General features: G+C 35.6%; 1 protein-coding gene across 1 annotated transcript; it reads left to right on the top strand.

The window, feature by feature from the left end:
• The first annotated feature begins 2566 nt into the window (after window positions 1–2566).
• On the top strand, window positions 2567–18172 carry pias4b (protein inhibitor of activated STAT, 4b). The gene is made up of 10 exons (XM_073849746.1): window positions 2567–2909; window positions 3140–3224; window positions 5004–5045; window positions 5143–5233; window positions 7875–8000; window positions 9426–9531; window positions 11422–11495; window positions 14297–14457; window positions 17605–17744; window positions 17824–18172. Exons 1-10 carry the CDS (start codon window positions 2567–2569, stop codon window positions 18009–18011), a joined length of 1356 nt encoding a protein of 451 aa, XP_073705847.1. The 3' UTR covers window positions 18012–18172.
• Window positions 18173–18716: the final 544 nt, after the last annotated feature.

The raw sequence follows: 18716 nt of genomic DNA on the forward strand, positions 1-18716 counted from the left end.
ACCAAGGCTTCCTGCTCTGCCTGCTCTGCCTGCTCCATCATTGCTTCTTGCTCTGCCTGCTCCACCAAGGCTTCCTCCTCTGCCTGCTCCATCATTGCTTCTTGCTCTGCCTGCTCCATCATTGCTTCTTGCTCTGCCTGCTCCAACAAGGCTTCTTGCTCTGCCTGCTCCTTCATTCCTTCTTGCTCTGCCTGCTCCACCAAGGCTTCTTGCTCTGCCTGCTCCACCAAGGCTTCCTGCTCTGCTTCCACCGCCTAGGCTTCACGCTCTGCCTGCACCGCTAAGGCTTCACACTCTGCCTGCTCCACCAAGGCTTCACGCTCTGCCTGCTCCGTCATTGCTTCTTGCTCTGCCTGCTCCACCAAGGCTTCCTGCTCTGCCTGCTCCATCATTGCTTCTTGCTCTGCCTGCTCCATCATTGCTTCCTGCTCTGCCTGCTCCATCATTGCTTCTTGCTCTGCCTGCTCCACCAAGGCTTCCTGCTCTGCCTGCTCCGTCATTGCTTCTTGCTCTGCCTGCTCCACCAAGGCTTCCTGCTCTGCTTCCACCGCCTAGGCTTCACGCTCTGCCTGCACCGCCAAGGCTTCACACTCTGCCTGCTCCACCAAGGCTTCACACTCTGCCTGCTCCACCAAGGCTTCACGCTCTGCCTGCTCCACCAAGGCTTCCTGCTCTGCCTGCTCCGTCATTGCTTCTTGCTCTGCCTGCTCCAACAAGGCTTCCTGCTCTGCTTCCACCGCCAAGGCTTCACGCTCTGCCTGCACCGCCATGGCTTTCTACTCTGCCTGCACCGCCAAGGCTCCACGTTCTGCCTGCACCGCCAAGGCTTCCTGCTCTGCCTGCACCGCCAAGGCTTCCTGCTCTGCCTGCACCGCCAAGGCTTCACGCTCCACCTGCACCGCCAAGGCTTCCTACTCTGTCTGCACCGGCAAGGCTTCACTCTCTGCCTGCACCGCCCAAGGCTTCACGCTCTGCCTGCACCGCCATGGCTTCCTACTCTGCCTCCACCGCCAAGGCTTCACGCTCTGCCTGCACCACCATGGCTTCCTACTCTGCCTCCACCGCCAAGGCTTCACGCTCTGCCTGCACCGCCATGGCTTCCTACTCTGCCTCCACCGCCAAGGCTTCACGCTCTGCCTGCACCACCAAGGCTTCCTGTTCTGCCTGCACCGCCTAGGCTTCACGCTCTGCCTGCACTGCCTAGACTTCCTGCTCTCCCGGCCTCGCCATGGCTTCCACTACTCCACAGTCTGCCATTGCTTCACGGTCCAGGCCCACCTCCACTTCGTGATCCAGGTCTGCTATTGCTCCACGGCCCAGGTCCTCCAATTTCCACTGTCTGCCAATGTTCCACAGTCCAGGACCTCCATTGCTCCACTGTCTGCCACTGCTCCATGGCCCAGGACCTCCATTGCTCCACTGTCTGCCTCTGCTCCAAGGTCCAGGCCCTGACTCTGATCCTGTTCCCCTGCATGGACCTGGCCCACCATCCCACCCCCTGTTTTGTCTCTGCTCCACCACCCTCCTGGACATTTTGGGGGTTTGTTTTGGGTGGTGTGTTAGGGCGTCTGGAGCCACCCTTAGAGGGGGGGATATGTAACGTGGGGTTTTGTTTTGTCTTGTGGTTTTTATGTTCATGTTTTCATGTCTTTTATTATGTAATCATTTCATGCTGTTGTGTCTTGCTTCCCTTGCCCTTTGTGTATTCCTGTCATTGGTTCCCTAGTTCCATGTGTCATGTTCTGATTGGTTGTCCTTGGTTGCTATGTCTTGTTCCTTGTTTTTCATTGGTTGTTGGTGTCATGTGACCTGTGTTGTTTTGTATAAATAGGCCTTCTGTTTCATTGTTCATTGTCGCGTGTTAATGTTGTTAACCTGCTGTTGGTGAGTGTTTTAGTCAAGTTTGTTCATGCCAAGCCAAGTATGTTTTGTCAAGTCAAGTCTGTTTGTTCAAGTCAAGTCACGTCATTGTTTGGATTACTGTTTGGATTATCGTTTGTATGTTTGCACTTTGGATTTAATAAAACTGCACTTGGGTTCATCATCACATCTCGCCGTCTCAGTGGATACTTGTTACACATTGGAAATGAACATGTGGGATTACAAAAGAGAGCACATTTATATCTTTTGAGTAACACATGATTCAGTAATAGCACACTGACTGACATATACTCTGAAACGTTCTATGTAATGAAGAGAGAAGGTACTAAAGGTTTGAGCATTTTTTCTGTTCAACAAGAGTATTTTTAATGTATGTCAATTCAGTTCAGAAATTACAATTTCTGTTGGCAAATACAATGCTTTGATGTTTTTCATAGTTGTTTTACTGCTGAAGTTTCTGCTAAAAATGCATTTTTATGAAGGTGTGTTTTAAAATGGTTATTGACGTCAATATCTTTAGATGCATTTACAGAAAATAAACCTACACTGAAAAGCATTCACTGGAATGACTACAAGAATTAATAGTTACTTAAAAGTTACTTTGATCATCGTAAATTGATCCTCAATGATAATGTAAACACTCTGTGGTGTAAAGTTGATCAGTAACCCACCTGTCCTGCAGGTGATGCTGGAGGCCTTACGTGTGACGGAGCTTCGTCTTCTGCTCTCTAAGATGGGCAAGAGTAAAAGCGGCCTGAAGAAGGATCTCATGAAGAGAGTCACGGATCTGCTGCACAATGAATGCAGTCCTGAGCTGCTGTCTGCTGTCCGAGAGCTGCACAAACTCCGACAGGTTTCTAAAGATACCCGCAGGAGCTCAAAACCCAGTCTTGTAGAAATCATCTCCATGCCATCATGCAGCTCGCCCGAGAAACCCCTATCACCCATATCAATCTGTACAGAACCACAGATGATCAAACTGCCCTTCTACCAGACGCTGGACACCATTCTGGCACCTACACCTCTGGGTATGATACATATGTGGGAAATATAGTTTTATTCATGCATTCAGTTTTTAAGATGTCATATTAATTTGGACAAAAAATTAAAGAATTTTACTAATGCACAAATGCATTTTTCACACATCACGATTATGCAGGCGCACTGCAATAAGGTGAAACAAGCTAAATATATTCCATATTCAGATCAGTTTAAACGTGTAGAAAATGTTTATGTACATATTTTCTCGTGATTTCAGTGCCCATGTACGGAGGAGCCATGCAGAACTCAGATTTCTTCTTTCATCTCAGTGCGAGTCAACAAGCTCAGATCCAGAACAGCAAGTGAGTTTCTGTCACTTTTTATTTTATTAAAGTCTTAGTGGGCAGTGTTTGTTTGTTAGTTTGTAGTGAGTCATTTTGATAATACATATTCTCACAATATATACTTTTTCCATTTCCCACAGGATTTTTAAAGCATGCTAAACAATCTTTTGCAACACACAGTACAGACCAAAAGTTTGTACTGTATATTTTTCTGTTTAGTAAAGTTTTTACTCTACATTTGTGCAGTTTTCAGTGGGTTAGTGATATTTTTAAAATATATATAAATTAATAAATAATTTTTTAAATGGGTTTTTATACAAAAACTGCTTTTTCATGTAAAATTCACTTTATAAAAGACCCACATTTCTAACTTTAATTCATGGGGATAACATGGATAATTTCACATGGTTTAGTGTAAGATTTTTGCCCATCTTTTGGAAAATACAGTTTTAAAAGTAAAAAAAAAACAACTGCAAATAACTTTTACCAGTAGGTGGCTGCAGAGCTCCACTATTTGCTATTTGACCACCTGAAAGATATTTTTTCACAAGTTTTTTAAGTTGAATTCATATCTACAGTACAGACCAAAAGTTTGGACACACCTGAATGAGAAGGTGTGTCCAAACTTTTGGTCTGTACTGTATCTTAAAATTTAAATACTTTTATTTCAGTAACTTTTCAAATGTGAATTTTGTTGATGTCTTTATTAATTGTCTAAAAGAGTGACATGCATGCAATGCACATTTTCGAAAAAAAACAGAATACTGAACCAAATGTACATTTTAAGCCAGGGTTATGATAGTTAACTAAAACTAAAACCGTGTTTTTGTTTTATTTCTTGAAATATAAGAATGTTGATTCACATAAAAACTATGCCAAACCCTAAACTTATTTTATTTCAGCTACTTGCCAAGACAGCATTTCTCATTTTCATTTGGTTTAACTTGATGTACTGAAATAACTAAAACTAAAACCGAAATAAAAATTAAAAAAACAGACAAAATTATGGCAAAAACACAATAAAATGACAACAAAATTTAAAAAAGTCTAAAAATAATTATTATAAAATCAAATCAATAATGAAAACTATAATACCATTTTAAACATGTTTTTCATAATTAATCAAACCATGTAAACAAAATCTGTAGAAATTACAGTATTACTGGCAGCTGGTTGCCAGTAACTTACTGTAGATTTAAATTTATGCTATTTACTGGCAACAGTTTGTTCAAAGTTAATTGAACATTAAACATTAACAAGTATTTATCTTTACAGAATAAAACTAAAATAACAGCCTCATGCAAAGCATTCTGGGAACCAAAATCTGAAGGAAAAAAACAGAAAAAGGTTGATGAAGGTTTCTGGTTCCCAGAATGCTTTGCAGTAGGTTGTTATTTTATAGTTTTATTCTGTAAAGACAAAGACTTGTTAATGTTTAATGTTCATTTAACTTTGAACAAACTGTTGCCAGTAAATAACATAAATTAAAAATCTACAGTAAGTTACTGGCAACCAGCTGCAGAACTACAGCAAATTTTTTACAGTGTAGTTTATGGTTCTGAAATGATCAACTTCAGTAAGTGAGTCATCTGAGCCATTCTAGTTCAGTTCATGATTCAAACTGATGACGCTTGTGTTTGATTCACTGATTCGCAACTCTTTCAGACATGAAGAAATACATACTGTGTTAAACACAGTGTCCTGAGTGTCAGTGTTTGATTTAAGCTTGTGTTCTTAAAACATTTATATCTTTTTACTAACCTAATTGACTCCTCCTCCTTTTCTTCATTCCATCAGGTCATCTCAGTCTGGTCTGGCGTCTGTACAAGTTGTGCTCAGGTGAAATTTTACTGTGGATGCCAGAATATTTGAAGAAATATCACACATTTGGCCCACATTTATTCTAAAAAAATGATGTTGTTAAACGTGTTTTCAGGATTTGCTACAGTGAGAGCATGGGTGTTGAAGAAGATCAGTATCCACCGAACATCGAGGTTTCAGTTAATCATGCTACCTGTCCCATACAGGTGACCAATAACAGCTAAACTTCACTCCTTTATCAAATGCTTGACGTAAAAAAGGCATTGTAAAAATCAAACCTACTACCTGTTGCCAGGCCAAGTTTGCTTATAAATAATAGTATCCTATTCAAACTAACAGGAAACATTATCAGAGCAGTGTGTCAAGGTTTTTTCAAAGTTTAGAATATTATAGAATATTTGTTCAGTTGTTCAAAATTAAATGGGCCCTCATTTATCAACAATTCGTAAAAAGGTTCTATATTTTGTCCTACGAATGACGTTTAGAATGTGCGCAAGCAAAAAAAATCCATCTTTATCAAACATGCGTATGCAGTTCTTATGCACACCAGTAAGTAATCGTTGACAAATCCCACGTTCTTCAGCGCCATGCTTGTTCACGTTCAAGGTCATTTGCATTCATAAATGCCTCCAATAATCCATATATGGTGACAACACCTCCCTTTATAAATCGTGTCAATGTATAATGTCCTCACTGAAATCATGGCAAAGACCTACGGTACCTACTGGGAAGCCATTCTGTGCTCTCACTAAACAGATCAGCACGCTCTTTGGAAACGCGTTCTCTGGACAGTGTATGGTTTGGGCACATCTTAGTTAGTATTTTTGTCTTGTTTCTATGTAAAATATCTAAAAATTCTTAAATTAAAAAAAAAAACTAAATTACATGCATTTTGCTTAAAATAAATACAATTATCTGCCAGTGGGGTAAGAAAAATAATCTTGTTTTAAGAAGATTTTTTACTTGTTTTAAGGGGAGACACTGCAGGCAGAAACACTCTTTTTTTTTTTCAGACATCTGTAAAATTTGAGATTTTGGGCTTTTTGGTTTTTTCAAAAAACTGTTAAGTGTTTCTTTCATAGGACTTTATCTATTGGTGTCAGTAGATTTCAATTGCAATCCATATTTTTAAAGGCTGTTATGTCAAGATGAGTTTTTTCTCCTACACTGAGCCATAAATCTCCACTTCAGTAGCTCTTACACACACCAAACTTGACATTTTTATTCCTTTCTATATCCTGAAGTTTTTACAGAGGGATTTGTTCATATATAATTTGCTTGATTATATACATTTTATTCCCCCCAAAACTGTGAAAATATCGTATTTCCTGTCTGTTCTAAGTTTTTTCTAAATTTTGGAGTGACAAAATTCTGTCTGTAAAAACATTTGACTTGAAAAAATTACACAAGAATTTTGGAATTGACTCTAGAAATGTATGCAAATTAGTGCATATTTAATTAAATAATGCCTTTTTTGCATACTTAAACCTAACATTTGAGAAAACTTGTAATACAAAAAATGTAACTGGGTAAACAAGGCGATAGCTATTAGTTAATTTTTTAACCCTATTCACCTGCAGTGTCTCGCCTTAAGCTAAATTCACAAAAAAAAAATTCCCCAGGAAACAAGACAAACAAACAACTTTCTTTTTGTAGTATCACTGTTCTACCACTAGATGTCTGCTCAGATGGTATTATAGTTTTCATTATTGATTCATTATTGATTTGATTTTATAATAATTATTTTTAGATTTTATTAATTTAAGACAATTAAATTGTGTTTTCGTCATAGTTTTTCTGTTTTTTATTTTTATTTCAGTTTTAGTTTTAGTTATTTCAGTGCATCAAGTTAAACCAAAGGAAAATGATGTCATGCTCAGAATTGGTAGATCTCACACTTTGCATGAAACTGTTCTTAGGCACACATCCGTGCATATGCACTGATAATAAATGAGCACTCAAGTCTTTAGTAATGCTCTCAAAATGTTGGTACAAGAACATAGTAAACATTGCTCAGGGAGCTTTTTTTCTGAAACATTTTAGTAGGACATTCATCTAACCTTTTTTAAATGTTACTGCTGGTCTCAGAACATTCAGAGAACACTCAAAAGTAACGTTCCCATAATTTTTGTCAAATTATGAAATGGAATGTTTAAATGGAAGGAAACATTTGAAATTAAAACAGACATTTTTAAATAATGAAACATTCAGAAATAACATTTTTATAACTTAATAGGAATGTTAGTAAAACATTCTTGGAACAATTTTTTATATATATTTTTTTTAAATTAAAGTGTTGGGAGGCATTGAAGTTCTAATGATGGCTGGTTTCACTGCAAAAATGCTTTTATTACTTAGACTTTTGATCTTGTTTCCATGCCAAAATATCTAAAAATTCTTAAATCAAAAAGGATTTTCTACATGAGTCAAAATTACTGTCTTGTTCTCAGAACAAAACAAGTAAAAAATTAAGTGCATTTTAGCTTGAAACAAGCAAAATAATCTGCCAATGGGACAAGAAAAAATACTCTTGTTTTCTGTTTGAAATAAGATTTTTTTGCTTATCCCATTGGCAGATTATTTAGCTTGTTCTAAGCAAATACTCACTTTATTTTGACTTGTTTTTTTCTGAAAACAAGAAAATAATTTTTACTCGTCTAGAAAATCCTTCTCGATTTGAGAGTTTTTAGATATTTTTGGCTGGAAACAAGACAAAACATCTAAGTAAGAAAAGCACTTTTTGCAGTGTTTAAAACCGTTGTTGATTATTTCGTTGTTTCTGAATGAATTTCTTGATGTTGTATCATTATTTATCTTAACTTTGTCATTTTTACATCTTGTTCTCAGTGTACCTACTCATCCAATAAAATGGGGACTGAGCCTTCTCGTCCGTGTCGCCCGATCGACCTCTCGCCTGGTTTATACCCTTCATTCACAAACCGATTCTCAGTGGTGTGGGGGAACTTCGGCAAGGTATGGTGTAGTATAAATAATGCTTCTTGCTTTCCCCTTACAAAAAAAAAAAAAAAAGTTTATTGAAGTGTGCTATTAGTTTACTTCTTTTAAACTAAAAATAGGAAAGTATACTTTCAGTCTATTTTTATGTACTTCTCAGAAATGTGCTTTATATACTTATCAAAAATATACTTAAAATGACATTTAAGTATACTTGGCTAAAAGTCTAAATATATTTGTGCTCTGAGAATCTGTGTTTTCAGTGTTATAGGCTAGGGCCATTATTGCACATCTTCTGTAGAGAATTTCCAAAACACAAGTGAAGAAGAAACCGAAACAACAGATGCTTCCTCATGTAATCTAACACAATCATCAGACATAAAACAACATCAAAACCATAGATATGGAAAACTGTGTAACGTTATGGAATAAAATGTCGACCCATGAAGGGGTAATAATGACCGTCAAGCTTTGGGCTGTTGATCAACTCCATCTCCGTTTTGATTATCATGAATAGTCTTTTTTTTTTTAGCTTTTTGTTCAAAATGTTGTTTGTTTGTTTATTTATTTATTAAACTTACCCACTCAAGTGTTTATAAAAAAAATGCATGAAGCTGGAATATTTTTTTTTTTGTTTACAAGCAGATACCCTGTTCTTTCTTTTGATGTTTTGTGTGTTCAGATATTTATATAACAAAATAGGGGCATAGTAGAATACTTAAAGTCTGATGAAACGTTCACTTAAAGAAAACTGAGTATACTTGCAGTATAAATCTACTAAACTAGTAGTGTACCTAGACTATACTTCAAAGTGTACTAAAAATGCATAAAAAGTATTTAATTAGTAAACTATCAGTTTACCTATAAGTTCACTTTTAGTATACTAGCGGTACAAACTGAAAACATAGATGTAAACTAGTTGTGTACTCAAAGTATACTATTGTTATACTTAAAAGTATACTTTTATATACTAGAAAGTGGGCCAATTTAGTCCCAAATAGTATTGAAATAGTACACTTAATAGTATACTACTAGAACACTGATATTTGTATGCTTACTACATAAAGTATATTTAAAAATATACTAGAACCTTACTATTAAGAGACCATGTTTGAGGGCAGTGTGACCTAAAAGAGCATCTTAGTATCAGCGCAAATGCCAACTTTAGCTAAAATCTCATTATTCCTGTGTGACTTCTCTCACAATCATGTAGGCCATGAGGCTTTCAAAACACAATGCGCTTTCATAGCACTCGTCTGCAATAGTTTTCTATAGGGTTAATAAAATATGTAGCAATGTCTTTCACAGAATTCATCACTTATTATGAAACTCATGAGGAGGCAGGTCTTTCATGTTGACTGACCAATGGTACAAGAGGAGACCATTTATGCAATGCATTTGAAAACAAGCAGATTTGAAATGTTAATGTGTTTGTGTGTGTAGAGTTATTCAGTGGCTGTGTATCTGGTGAGGGTGGTGTCGTCTCAGGATCTGTTGGATCAGCTCCGCAGGACCGCTGTGGACCAGCAGGAGCTCTGCAGACGGAGAGGTGAGTGTGTTCATCGGATTGAGTCTTCTTGAAAGTTTTAAGGGATGTTTTGGCACTTTAAACGGGTCATCGGATGCAAAACTCACTTTTCCATGTTGTTTGAACATTAATGTGTGTTGTCAGTTTGTGTAAATAACTACTCTACAATGATAAAAATCCACCCAGTGGTATTTTTTTAATCTTTAAAAGTAATATTCCCTTTTTAAAACAGCTCATGCTCAGCTTCTTCAGGCCGCTCCCACGATAGTTGATTGACATGAGCACTTTACCTTAGCCCCGCCCTCCCCGAGCTGAAACAGTCCGACTCTGATCGCCATTGTGTGACTCAGGTGCAGAGGAAGACAAGAATGTCTCTGATTGAGCGATTGAGGTGTTCTGTTGTTGGATGTAATCATGAACATAGCAGTCCTCATTTACTCCCGACATCTGAGCTGCTGAAGATGCAGAGGATTAACGTTACTTTAGTTTTTGAAAGGAATGAGCTGATCCCGATCTACATATGCGTCTATGTTCATGCAAATTTTTCGTGATGCAGCTTCACCCACAGCAGAAGTGAGTACAAGGATTTTTTTATGCATCTTTGCAAATGACATTGCTTAATTATGTGCTAGTTAGCAAGTTTCACTGCTAAATGCGACTAAAGTATGCATTACGGCTCATCATCCCACGGCAGAGAGGGGCGGGGCGAGCAGAGCTCATTAGCATTTAAAGGAACATGCGACAGAATAGCTCGGTCTAAAAAGTGCTGATTTTGACAAGGTAAAACGAGTGTTTTTTACACTACCACTGAGAAATTTTAACCATAGTATGTTCTAGACTTCTTATTAAGACCCTAAAGAATCATATCAATTTGTGGAAAATGGGCGTCCGATTACCTCTTTAATGCTTCTTTTAACATAAATGCATTGGTAAGTTGTTTTATCGTTGTACACCGGCACAATTAACAACTGATCATTTTTATCACATATCCTGGACCACAAAACCAGTCATAAGTAGCACTGGTATATTTGTAGTAAAAGCCAAAAATACATTGTATGGGTCAAAATTATTTTTGAATCATTTTTCTTTTATGCTAAAAATCATTAGGACATTAAGTAAAGATCATGTTTCATGAAGATATTTTCTTCAAAATTTCCTACCGTAAATATGTCAAAACGTAATTTTTGATTAGTATGCATTGCAAGAAACTTCATTTGGACAACTTTAAAGGCGATTTTCTTAATATTTTAATTTTTGTTTTGCAACCTCAGTGTAAAAATGCAGGCTTTATTGTGAAGATCGTAGTCAGGGCAAACAGGGTCGAACACCAGCAAACAGGAACAAACAGGGCAGAACAAAAGCGTAATCCAATAAGGCAGGTGGGGGTCGAAAACCAAGAGGGCAGTCCAAAGTAGCAAAGAAACAAAACAATGAAACTAGGAAGAACTATGGCTAAGACTGAAAAAACAAAAACAGAACTATGGCTAGGGAAAAACAACAAGGAAACTAGGAGGCAATGGAATCAAGGGAAAACCGCTTAGTAGAGTCCCCAAGAGCAAAACAATACTTTGCACCGTCTGTTTGGCATGGTCTGCCTTTTATGGCTGCCAAACAGGAAGCTACCATAGGGGTGGCAGAGGGAGCAGCAACAGTCAGTGTGGGTAAGGGCTCCCTCTGCTGGCCTGGCATTACACTCAGATTCCAGATTATTATATTTGCATATTTACTTAGCTTTCAGATGATGTATAAATCTCAATTTGAAAAAGAAAATGCCCTTTTATGACTGGTTGTGTGGTCCAGGGTCACATTTATTAATATCTTTATTTACTGTATTATTCTATTCTATTATTCTTTTGCATTCGTTACATTTAATTTGTTAGTTTTTATGTATTTATTTTATTTTTTCAATAGTTACTGAGAAATTGCGCTCAGATCCAGAAAATGAGATTTCTACTACAGGCTTGCAAGTATCACTCATTTGTCCAGTAAGTATAAATTCAGTCATTTTTATCCAAATGTTATTTCCAGTACATCTCAAAGTATGTATGGTATCATGCAGGGGCTTCGTAGTTGGGTGAAAAGGGGGACTAAATTACCAGGGCCCCAAGTGGGGGGAGGGCCCCTGAGGAGTGAAATTTTATTTTCCTTTAAATATAATTTTAAGATCACAATAAATGTTGTTAACTAATGTAAATCAGTGATGCGCGGGTCAATGTATAAACAACCCTAATCCGACCGACGTTTTCAACTAACGCAACTCGGACCGCAAAAAAAAAAGAAAGAAAGAAACTATTGTACCCGACCCGCTTCCTATCTAATATTTGCAACTGACACCAGCGATTATATGCGGCTATATGCGGTGGAGATTCGTTCACTGTCAAACATCATTTGGCATTAATTAGGTAATTTTGTCAAAATAAATGTTCTTGATTACAAGAAAAATACAGATTGTTCTTGTTGTGATTTATTTTGTCTTTCCTTTATACAGATTTAAATAGTTTCGTTTTTGAAGTACTCTAAATTATGTCAGTGATTCTACGCGATTAAATATGATCAAGAATTATTTTATTTCGATCTACAGTGTAATAAGAGTTTAGAAAAAGATTAGCCTATAGCCATAAATAATATATAGACTACAAGCTTGTTCCTTTTTTCTTAACTTTTAACTTCTTTTAAAAATTATCAAGAATCAACTTAAATAGGCTAGGTTAACGAATTTTCTTATACAAACATATTGAATGCAATTCAAAACGAAGTTTTTATAGATAAATTCAGGAATTATGAATATGACAAAATAATATTATTTTATATTAATTGTATAGCTATAATAGTTGTATCAAATGAATAAGGAAATTATAGTGCCTTGAATTTATTAAGTAATGTTTAATTTCGTTCGTTTCGCTCTCTGGAAATGTAAAGAAAAAATACAGTTTTTACTTGGAATTCGTTTTTAATCCCTGGTTTTAAACAAGCATATACATGAGATCATTTATATGTTATTGCTTGAATAAACGTTTAAAATAGTGCTAGAAATTTTATAATTAAGGAAATTAAACAGACCTAGTTATTTAAAAGACATAGTGAAATGTGTCTAATAATTCCAAAAAGAAAGAGAAGCATTGGACATAATCAAAATATTCGAGACATTTATTAGGAATACCATTTTCTTAACAATTTAAGATGCTGCATGTGTTTATCCAGTCTAATCGAAGTGTGCGTCTCTCCTGCGACTTTCCCAACAAAAATCCCACCCCCTCTCAGAAAATACATAAAACTGACATTACTATGCGTTTAAAAGTACTGTAGCCTGTTAAAATGGTACAATGGCATTGATCAGTTCAACGTGTTGGAAATCGGGCATTTTGTCCCGCGTCAGCATTTATTCAACATAGCGCTCAACATTCAAAAGGTAAATATTATTCAGCCAATAAAGTGTAGGTCTATGTATTTCATAGAAATAGTCTAGTACTATACAAACTACAAAGGTTTAATTGTCATCTTTATTTCAAACAACCATTATTTTGGATGACTCGTAACTGCGGGTAACTGTTTTGGATTTTGGATCAACCCGTTACCCGCGCATCACTGATGTAAATGCCTGGCGACAGGGGCGTAGCAACCGGGGGGGACGGGGGGACACGTCCCCCTCACTTTTAGAAACAGGTGATTCTGTCCTCCCCTTTTTTTTGACCTAGCGCCAATATTTCCGCCCCTGGTCTCTGATTTGTTACTTAGATTTGAGTGAAGTAACATTTAGCCAATCACAGCGCGAATCTCTTGGGCGTCTGCCATGAGCTTCAAATCTTGTTGCTCTTGTAAACAGAATGTATTATACTGTATGAACATCACCTTTGGGTCACATGACCATACTGTCCCCCCCACGCGATCGATGTACTACGCCCCCCCCCCCCTTTTTTTTAGGGGGAGGGGGGGGGGCCTTAGCCGAGTCAGTGCACAGGGCCCAGAATTCCCAGCGACGCCCCTGGTATCATGTATGCTTGACAGCAAAAAGGTTTCCAGGACAGTTTTTAATGTTTATTTAATGATCTTCACATAGCAAGTTAAAAAATCGAAGAACAGTGTTACTTAATATCAGTGATTTTGTGAATATTGGGAATTTCTTATTTATTTTAAAAATAGTTTTCACTTTAATTGCAGTTACAAGTTTATTCATTTTATTGCTTGTCATTTTAATTATTAGATTTTTTTTTTATGTTTGAATTTTTATTAAATAGTTTAAATTTTAGTTTTAGATATTTTAGTATAGTATTTGCTTGCTTACTCACAATTCTGAGGAATGAAGTCAGAATTGTTTGATATAAACTCGCAATTGTGAGTTATTAAGTCAGAATTGTGAGATTGCAGTTCTGATAATCTTTCTCCTCAGAACTGGACTTTGTAACTCGCAATCGCGAGTTTATATCTTAAAATTCTGAGAAAAAAGTCATAATTGTAAAATGCAAACTCACAATTGCAAGTTACAAAGTCGCAATTAAAAAAAACTGACCTTATTTCACGCAATTGTGAGTGTGTATCCTGTAATTTTGACTTTACATATAGCAATTCTGATTTTATAACTCGCAATTGTGGGTTTATATCTCACAGTTCTAAAAAATTGTCAGAATTGCAAGTTTATATGATGCAGTTCTGAGAATGAAAGTTATCATTGTGAGATATAAACTCGCAATTGCAAGAAAAAAGTCATAATTGTGAGATAACTTTTATTTAGCGCAATAAAGTGCTTCCATAATTTTAGTACTTAAATTACTCTGCATGTGTTTCTAAGCTAGCAAAGATGCGTATGTCTGTTCCCTGTCGGGCTCGAGGCTGCGCTCACCTGCAGTGCTTTGATGCTTCCTTCTACCTGCAAATGAATGAGAAGAAGCCCAGGTGGACGTGTCCCGTGTGCCACAGATACGCTCCATTTGATGAGCTGCGTATCGACAGGTAATCTCTCATACAGCCAAACATTTCACAGCTGTTACTGCTTTGATTGCATATTTCATTGGGTTATATTTCAGTATTTAGCAGATTAAGTCAGAGCGAAATCACTAGTGTTGTAGTCAAGACCAAGACCCAGACATTATATAGAGCTCTAATAATAAATAAGATAATAAGCTGTAATAATACAAATTAAATCACACATTTACCATTGTACTGCAGAGGTTGCTTCCGAATTGGTACGATTGAAGCATGTTATGAGATTATGATTTAAATAGGAAGCTTTGAATATGGAAATATATGAAAAAAAAGTTGAAAGAGATAACTACAGTACAGACCAAAAGTTTGGACACACCTTCTCATTCGTGTGTCCAAACTTTTGGTCTGTAGTAGTTTCTCAAAAACACAAACATGTGCATTCATGTTGCTTGCATATTATTGTAGCCCAATATGTGCTGATTACAATGTAATCAGACTTTAGCCATTAATGTTTTTAAGATACTGAAAAAAGCACAAATGTCAGGGCATGTCAAAACTTCTTCAGGGCCCCAAAACACCCTCAGACCCCAGAGGGTTAAAGATGGGTCGTGGCTGGGTCTTCCAACATGACAATGACCCAAAGCACACAGTCAGGAAAACCAAGGAGTGGCTCCGTAAGAAGCATATCAAGGTTCTGGAGTGGCCTAGCCAGTCTCCAGACCTAAATCCAATAGAAAATCTTTGGAGGGAGCTGAAACTCTGTGTTGCTCAGCGACAGCCCCGAAACCTGACGGATCTAGAGAAGATCTGTGTTGAGGAGTGGGCCAAAATCCCTCCTGCAGTGTGTGCAAACCTGGTGAAGAACTACAGGAACCGTTTGACCTCTGGAATTGTTAACAAAGGCTTCTGCCAAATAAAAAAAAATTGATTCCAGTGATCAAATACTTATTTGACACAGTAATTCACAAATAAATTGTTAAAAAATCATACAATATGATTTCCGGATTTTTTATTTTTAGATTCTCTCACAGTGGAAATGCACCTATGCTGAAAATTGTACACCCCTCCATGATTTCTAAGTAAGAGAACTTACAGGAGAAAATAACAGGGTGATCAAATACTTATTGACCTCACTATATATATATACAGTACAGACCAAAAGTTTGGACAGACCTTCTCATTCAGGTGTGTCCAAGCTTTTGGTCTGTACTGTAGATATGAATTCAACTGAAAAAACTTGTGAAAAAATATCTTTCAGGTGGTCAAATAGCAAATAGTGGAGCTCTGCAGCCACCTACTGGTAAAAGTTATTTCTAGTTGTTTTTTTTTTTACTTTTAAATCTGTATTTTCCAAAAGATGGGCAAAAATCTTACACTAAACCATATGAAATTATCCATGTTATCCCCATGAATTAAAGTTAGAAATGTGGGTCTTTTATAAAGTGGATTTTACATATTTATTTATTGATTTAAATATATTTAAAAAATATCACTAACCCACTGAAAACTGTTCAAATGCAGAGTAAAAACTTTACTAAACAGTACAGACCAATATATATATATATATATATATATATATATATATATATATATATATACAAATCACAGAATCATGTATTCAGAATATGATTTGTTCAAAAGAGTTGATTCAATTAGTAACGAAACACCAGTATCAGTTCTGCTGTGGATTTGCAAAAAATGTGTTTTAAATTTAAATGGTAAAATTGAATTTGAATTTGTCTACAATTTTAGTCACTTAATATCAATTTCCTGTTTATGAAATGTTTGTATCAAATCATATCACATTTGCAATAATGCAAATTTGTATGAATAAAGCTCTTTTGCTTTTGTGATATTTCTATCATGTTTTAATATGAACAACAAGCTGTCATACAAGTACTTTTTTGCAATTATATTTTGAGTTTTGTGGGCATGTGTAGCTATTAATTTGGTGACACTTCTGAAACAAATCCCTGGTAATAGTAACAAGATATTGATTGCATTTGAAGTTGCACAGTTATATTTGTAGCTATAGCCACAAATTATAGATTTTCCTTTTATGCCAAAAATCATTAGGATATTAAGTAAAGACCATGTTCCGTGAAGATATTTAGCAAATTGCCTACTGTACTGTAAATATATCAAAACTTAATTTTTAATTAGTAGTATGCATTGCTAAGAACTTTTTTCGCAATATTTTGACAATATTTTTTCCCCCGGGATTTTAAAATAGGTTGTATACCAACCTTTCCTAACAAAAAAAGCTTATTTATTCAGCTTTCAGATTATGTATAAATCTTAATTCAAATTAATTTAATTTAAATAGTTTAAATTAATTTTCTTAATTATAAAAATGGACCCTTATGCTTGGTTTTGTGGTCCAGGGTCACATATTGTTGGTACCGACATTTGTAGTGACAAAGCATTTGCAGCTTGCCTGCAAAAGTATGCAAAGAAAAATATAAGTAAAGTTGCAATACATTGAAAATACATATATTTTTAAAAATTAAAATAGTATCTTTTTAAAAAAACAAAAATCATTTTTTTCCATTAAAATAAGTTACTGATAACCCTAATACAGAGTACAACAAAAAACATAAATTTAACAGTATTTTACTATGTTGTAAGGTCATTTGCAGTTAAACAATTAACATATTTACTGTACCATTTATAAAGTTTTTTTTTTGTAAAAAGTCCAACTTTTTTATATATTTGACAAGAAGATTAACATTAAACCAATAACCTTCAAAAAAATTTATTCATTAAGAGCCACATAAATATAGCAAAATAAAAATTTTAATTAATTCATTGTAATGAAAATACATTTATTGTAATAGCAGAGCAAAATAAGACACTTTAACATAAAACATATTGTTGGGATGACTGTAAATATTAATACATGTAAATAATAAAATATGAGTAAACTTGCAATTAATATAAGTAAAGTAATTGGGTAAATACACAAATATATTGATTGCATTTAAAGCAGAAAGTTTTACATCTAATCACAATGTCTGATTTATTTGTAAATATAAAAAATGCACAAGGTAGTTTAGTGAAATCTCAGCAGTTGTGGTCTTGAATAAAAACCTCTTAAATCCTCTTAATCTGTGACAAGACAGGGTCTCAAGTACTGTAAATCACTAGTTGCTGTTTGTTTGCCCGTTTCTGTAGTTTGCTGTGTGAAGTTCTGGAGAGCTGCGGGGAAGATGTGGAGGAGATTGAATATCTGTCTGACAGCAACTGGAAACCTGTGAGACACGACAAAAGCCACAAAAACAAAGATACTGTTCAACATCAACAGATGAAACACAGTAAGATCAGCTTCATTCATTTCTGTAATCTCATAATGTAGAGGAACAGACCGATCTGATTCGATTTTTGTCATGATAGAGGCGAATTGTAATCCGGTGGGCAGCGTTATTGTGGATCTGACTCAGTTTTCCTCCGACGATGAAGATTTCCAAAAAGAAGAGATAGTTTCTGCCCATTTAGAAGACAAAAGTGTGCACTTTAGAAAATCTGGCATAGTTAAAACTACTAAAGCCAAAAGTCGAAAAACCCAGGTCCAGAACTATTGACTGAGCTTGAAATATATAAATTTTTTATGATGTCTTTTTTCTGTTTTAGTTTTTAATAATTGTTAATATTGCCTCTGACAATCATTTAGAATCACATTTCCAGATGTTTTTAGCATGTAAGGCTGAAATGACGATCTGATGACTGATGTGAACCTTCTGTCATTCAGTCATTGTGTTCTGTGTGCAATATGTGTGTTGTGTTTGTCTTCATTGTGGTGGCAATAAAGTTTCATTATTAAATGGATAGTTTTGAATCTAAATTTTGTTTTTTATTAGATGAGCCATTTTAAAATTCCTTTGACCACACATATTATACATTATATATGACCCTGGACCACAAAACCAGTCACAAGTTCCACAATTATATTTGTAGCAGTAGCCATATTTTGTAAATTTCCTTCTGTAAATATATCAAAACCTAATGTTTGATTAGTAATATGCATTGCTAAGAACAATATTTGGACAACTTTAAAGGCGATTTTCTTAATATTTAGATTTTTATTAGATTTTATTCAGCTTTTAGATGTATAAATCTTACCAAAAAAATGAACTAAAATTAGTAATAAAAACTAAAACTTTAACTAAAATGAAAATGAAAAAAATAAAATAAAATAGCATCTTTTTAAAGAAGCAAAAATCATTTTCCTCCAAAACATTGTATTGATAACCTTAACAATACAGATACAGATACATATTTTACAATAA

This window comes from Garra rufa, chromosome 10 (genome assembly GCF_049309525.1).
Source record: "Garra rufa chromosome 10, GarRuf1.0, whole genome shotgun sequence".
In the NCBI taxonomy this organism is placed as follows: Eukaryota; Metazoa; Chordata; class Actinopteri; order Cypriniformes; family Cyprinidae; genus Garra; species Garra rufa.

Coding starts and splice junctions, on each gene's coding strand:
- pias4b (XM_073849746.1), top strand. CDS start 2,567: ATGCTGGAGGCCTTACGTGTGACGGAGCTTCGTCTTCTGCTCTCTAAG. Junction 5,234..7,874: donor ATGCTACCTGTCCCATACAG/GTGACCAATAAC, acceptor TCTTGTTCTCAG/TGTACCTACTCATCCAATAA. Junction 14,458..17,604: donor GATGAGCTGCGTATCGACAG/GTAATCTCTCAT, acceptor CCGTTTCTGTAG/TTTGCTGTGTGAAGTTCTGG.